Source organism: Plectropomus leopardus, chromosome 5 (assembly GCF_008729295.1).
Source record: "Plectropomus leopardus isolate mb chromosome 5, YSFRI_Pleo_2.0, whole genome shotgun sequence".
Lineage (NCBI taxonomy): Eukaryota > Metazoa > Chordata > Actinopteri > Perciformes > Serranidae > Plectropomus > Plectropomus leopardus.
Window position 1 is genome coordinate 21,972,621 of NC_056467.1, and position 6,000 is coordinate 21,978,620.

Consider the following 6,000-nt stretch of genomic DNA (forward strand, 5'->3'; position numbering starts at 1 on the left):
ATTGATAATAACTATATTTATAAAGCACCTTTTAAAACTGAGTTTACAAAGTGCTTTGAAAAAAAGGCAAGAATGATTTCTTGCAGAGACAGTATAGAGTTCAACAATAATGCCAAACTAAGGCCAGACAAAATTTCAAGTAACAATAAAATCTGAGGCAAAAACATATCTGAATTACAAAACAAAAATAACAATCACGAACCATACCAAAAAGGAGTAAGCACAGTTCAAAGAATAAAGCAGTAAACATGGAAATAATAGTAATGATAATAGAATTAAACATGATCGAGACAGAATTAAAAGAATAAATAAAAAGATAGATTAAAAGCAAACTAAAATATATGAATTAAAAATGCCATTTTTTCTTTCAAACAGTCGAGCTTTCCTTTTGTAATATATGTCAGTTTTTCCATCGTTAGCTAAAATTTAAAGTTATTGACAGATTTACTGTACTTCTACTGTGGGTGGTGGTTTGTGTGCACCTGCCCACATTAACCTCCCTCCTGGTGGTGCAGCAGCAGATGGTGCAGATAAAACACAAAGCTCAATCCACCGCACATTCAAACTTTGTGAGGAAGGCAGCTGTTTGGACACAGTGATTGTTAAGGATTTTCTGGCCTCTTGCATTAAAGTGTTGCTTGCTTGCATAATATGAACTTTGACTTTTCATCTGGGATAATTTGGATGAGTCCTTGTGTTGCTTTACTTTTCTCTCTGTGGGGATTGAATTGTGCAACGGGCATGCATGAACACTTATGGACACCCGCCCATCCGGACAACCCCTTCAGCTCATGATCCCACAAAGCACACCCTCTTTCATTTCCTTCCGTTCCCCCACGAAAGCAAAAAACACATCAGATGAGGACTTGCTGGGATGTGACATCTGAAATTGGATTTTAGAGGATTTGTTGTGATAAGTCCCTCATAAAGCTTGTTTATTTTTCCACAGCCTATGTTTGCAACAACACAGCATTTTAACGCCAAATGTGTTAAGAACAACAGATTGTGTTGAATGGAAATACTCAGTTGTGAAAAAACTGAGACGGCTGCACACACACGTAATGCTGTGTCATGACCTTGGTGTGAGAAAAAAATAAACAAAAATTGCTGACAAACATAATGTAGCAAGACTGCAGGATGCTCTGCAGAGCTGTCTGCTGCGAGACTGCACCAATGCCAAACTTTATACTGTAGGTACTGGATAAAATCCAACAGTGGATTAAATTCTGGATTATGGGTGGGAATCAGTAACTAATGATTCAACACTATCATGATATGTTGCACACAGTGACCATTATACAGATCACTGTGGAGGGGCAACACTTTATATAATAAGGGCAACACACCCATGTAATATTTCTCTCCTTCATACCTTGCAATTGACAGTATAAGTGTGCAGTGCTAACACCCCCAAACGGTGAGGGTAATACACACCTTCAGCTTTTCAGACTAAAAAATACATTATAGAAACCCACAAAATGTTAAGAAAATGAATATTCCCACACCTGTGTTCCTTGTTAAGTAGAGAAATACAACTGTACACCTTTTGAATTCAACTTTCTCTGGGTCACGGAGGACTGACAAGGCTTAGTTCCCTCGTTAACTTATCATAAAACGCGCTTCATTCAAACTCGACAGAAACAATATAAAAACACCAGCATGCAGCAATATGTAAATGGGGGTTGCAAATTTTAAGCACTTTCTTTGATCAGTTAATATGTAAAATTAACAATCAATCATTATTTGAAAAAAACATAAAAAACTATGCTTATTTCAAACAATACCCAAATGCATTTTATCCTCAGTCTAAGCTCACAGCAACATATTGCATATGTTTTCATGGCATTTCATAGACTATCGATTAATTGATTAGATTTCACTTGTTCGATCAGCCATTAATTGATATCATCCCTAATGTAAATCCAAGTTTAAAACAGCAGAAAATAGCTGAACTCTCAGAATGAAAATTTAAATACAGTAGAAACTTGTGATTTCTGTCTTTTTATGTATTATGTATTTATTTATGTATGTTGAATGGTACAGATGTTTCCTTTACAAACAAGATCTTTGAGATATTTAATTAGTACATAATCCTCAAAGTTCTTGCAGTAAAGTTGTGTTTGTTACCTTGGTAATATAGTTCCCTAGTGTGTATTATTAATTTAATGTCGACCTTTTTAGTTTTCCAGTTGAAGCAAACCCACTCGCACAGCTCACATAAATATATGATTGTGACGTGTGTGTAACTGTGTGAATGTTTTGCAGATGAGAGACACGGCACCCTCAGGCTCAGCAACCTCACTAAAAGCATGTCAGGGAAGTACATCTGCCGAGCCAGCAACACCGCCGGCTCCGACAGCTGCTCCATTAACCTGGAGGTTATCACCTGTACGCACACTTTATTTTTACTCCACTACACACCAGTGTTTTCAACACACAGCTGTGACTCCTCTTAACTCTCCACACTGATCTGTGATCTGTTTCCCAGCTTCCAACGCAGGCATGATTGCAGCAGCTACACTGGGCTCTGTAGTGGGACTGGTGGCCATGGTGCTCTTCCTCATATTCATACTGAGACGGAGAGGGGACACTGAGGAGGAGATGGCCAACGAGATCAAGTAAGTTTCACCATGCACGATACAGAGGCCACTTTATTAGGTGCACCTGTAGGATCCAATGCAATCCAATACGACAGCTCTGTCTTAAATTCTACCTTTAAAAAGATTATTATGTTCAATTTTTGATGACAATCTCAAAAATGTGTAAACTGGATGAAATGTTTTATGCTGAGGTCATAGTTGAAGGTGGTGCTGCTACATTATTTTAAGAGGTGCCTCTAATGTTTTTATCTCCCTTTTTATATATATCTGAATATAAAGAGGTCCATTGAAACACCATCATTAACATCCTCAATGCTAAAACATATCATTTAACCCTTTGAAACCTGAGTAAATGGCTTCATTTCTTTCAAAAACATGGGAAGAAAGCAATGAGCAACAAAAGAAAAAATGGCCCAAACATTAGCAAGAAATCAGTCAAAAGTACAAGAAAATGTACCTGAAAATGTGCTTAAGACATTATAGTTTTGTAACGTAATTTTATATACTTAATTATGATCATTTTAAATATAGTTTTTCTCCTGTTTGCCTTTTTTTCCCCAGAAGACTTTTTTTTCTAGCATTTTCAAAAATAAATCTCTAAATGTACTCGTTTCCTGTAGTTTGTTAGTGTTTTCCTTACTAGTTTCACTTGTCTTTTATCAGTCTGGTTTGTCGTTCCTTGTTAGTCTTCCCTACACACCTGTTCTGTTTCAGTCTAGTTTTTTTTTCCCTGTGTCCACCTACCTCAGCTGTGTGTTGTTGTCCTGATTAGTTCCCTGTGCATATATACCTGTGTGTTTGCCTTTGTCCCTTGTCAGTTCGTCTGTTATCCTTCCTCAGATTCTCCATGTTGTTCATTAGATCCTCCCGAGTTCTTTGTTGTTCTCTTTGATTGTTTCACTTTAGGTTTTGATTCCTATTTTATTTTTATTTTGTGTTTTGGTCACTGGCTTGTTTTTTGGACTTTTTAATCAGCATTGAAGCTCACTTTTTGTTTGCACACCTATCTGTTTTTTTGTTCTGCATTAGGGTCCTCATCCTGAACTCTCACCTGACAGAACATTTCATTGGCTTTTCCTGTGTTTTTGAGAGATTCGCTCAGGGTTCAATGGTTTAAATACTTGTAAAAGGCATCTGAAAGCAGCACAAGAGGAGTGATGTTAATCCAGGTTTCAAAGGGTTAATCAGAGAGACAAAGAGAACAAACCCCGAAAGAACTGGAAAGCTCCACAGTGGAGACAGGAGTATTTGTCCAGTACTCTGAAAGCCTCCAATGAGTACTTTTACTTTACATTATTAATTTTGCTGACAAAATAATGATATGTAATGACTTTATTAGGTACACAAAAATTCTATAGCGTTAAGGACTTTTAGAGGTATTTTTGCATTGACTTTTACTTTTATCACTCACTTGACTTTTACTTTTATATCACTTTTATTTTCCTGTTTAACCCTTGCAATTTCTTTCAAAAACGCAGGAAAAGGCAATGAGCAATTTGGTAAGACATGTAACACAAATTGCAAGAAATTAGTTGATTTATTCTAAAATAGCTGAGGGAAAACTACATCTATAAATATCATAATTACATATTAAGTCTAATTACATATTAAGTCTAAATTCTTGCTTGTGTTGTACGTCGCTTTGGATAAAAGCGTCTGCTAAATGAAATTGTAGAATTGTAGAATATTTAAAATCATATTATAGAATTATATTTTTAAGCACTTTTTCCAGGTCATTTCCTTTTCTTTATTTTTCCTTGCTCATTGCCTTTTCCCCATGTTTCTAAAAGAAATGTTTGCTCAGGTTTTAAAGGGTTAAAGCAGTATTAGAAATGGTAATATTTCACAAGCCATTGTGTATTTATAATGAATAAAGGCAGCACAAGTCATTTGAAAATCTAGAGTGTACAAGGTTTTTTTGTTGTCAGAACAAAGCATGATTGCAAAACACTGAAGCTTAATGTGTGTTGCCCTATTTTCTTTTTGCCATTTTTGATTAAAGCCATTTCATTATAATGACTTTTGCTTTCTCTGCTTCCCTCTCTTACTTGTTTCTCTCTCTATTACAGAGAGGACGCTCAGGCACCGAAACGAGTGTCATGGGCAAAGAGCAACACCGGCTCAGACATTGTATCCAAGAATGGCACGCTGTCCTCCATAGCCACCAGTCCTCGACCCCGAGACCCCCACCAGCCCAACTTCCACTACCCATACTCCCCCACATCTACATCAGACGCCGGCTCGGTGATCAACGCCTACCAGCTGCGACCTGGAGAAGCCAATACGCTACAGGGACTCCCCGGCTACAACATCGGAGGCACACCATCACGCAAACACAAGCGGCCTCCCAGTACAAACGGGGCCCCTCCGCAGATTCTAAGAAGCCCCGTGATCGCCATCCCCAGTAGGACTGAGGGGGCTCAGCCTCAGGTGCCACCTCCGCTCACTGTGTCCCCACAAATCAGCTCCTCCACTCTGACACGCATGGGAGCTGTTGCTGTCATGGTGCCTGCACAGAGCCAAGCCGGCTCTCTGGTGTAGGCCTGCGAGAGGACAAGGTTACGGATGGAGAGAAAGTTTGCCTTGGAATGGAAAGCACTTTCTCCATGAAGACCTGAAAGGTTGAAAGAGAAGAAAATGTCTTGCAGGTCCCTTCTTTTTTTCATTTCAGTTTCTTTTTGTAAGAAATCTATTTTTATTTACACTCTTATAAAGAGATCCTCAAAGTGACATCCAGTAGCGATTTTTAGGCATGAAACGCCAGTGGTTGAAAGAGTGGTGTTAACTTATTGTGTCTGAATCCTGTGAACCATAATGAACTGTTTGGTTTGCTCAGAGGTTTTGCATTTCTTGCAAATTACAGTGTTCTGGCTACATTTGTATAATAACTAAATATATAGACATTTTTATGATTCCCTTTCTATGGCTGTGTAAGGATCACTTTTCAGTGACTTCTCTCAGGCTAACTGCACTAGTTCAAAATCACAATTCAGGTATTTCAACTTGTGTCTGGCTTTCTTTGACCCACATTTACTTGTGTTCATGTGATGGTTGTTTTAATCAGCCTACTGTAACATTGTCAGTATGGTTTAATGACACCGAGAGAACATTTATGAGTTTGTTGCCTGTTATGGTAGTTGGAATGTAACCAAAATAGGGAGTAAAACATGTTGGAGTTTATGGTTTCTTGCCATTTTGTTCAAAGGTGCTTGGTATAATTTGATGTTGAGGAGGTAATATTAGACCAGACCTCCTGCTTATGGTCTTGTTTGTTTTCTTGTAAGTATACTAAACTCTGGAAAAAAATGTCGCAAGGCTACACTTTCTGGGTAAGATTCAACATACTTTCAGGAGCAATGTGTAAGAATTAGGAGGATTTAATAGCATCTGGTGGATAGCA

General features: G+C 38.0%; 1 protein-coding gene across 1 annotated transcript in view; it reads left to right on the forward strand.

The window, feature by feature from the left end:
* esamb (endothelial cell adhesion molecule b) overlaps positions 1–5,141 on the forward strand; it is a 50,389-nt gene extending 45,248 nt beyond the window's left edge. Inside the window, exons 5-7 of the mRNA XM_042487235.1 lie at positions 2,266–2,388; positions 2,489–2,618; positions 4,670–5,141. Of these exons, the coding sequence (XP_042343169.1) occupies positions 2,266–2,388; positions 2,489–2,618; positions 4,670–5,141 (725 nt within the window). The remainder of the gene's footprint in view (positions 1–2,265; positions 2,389–2,488; positions 2,619–4,669) is intronic.
* The last annotated feature ends 859 nt before the right edge of the window (positions 5,142–6,000 follow it).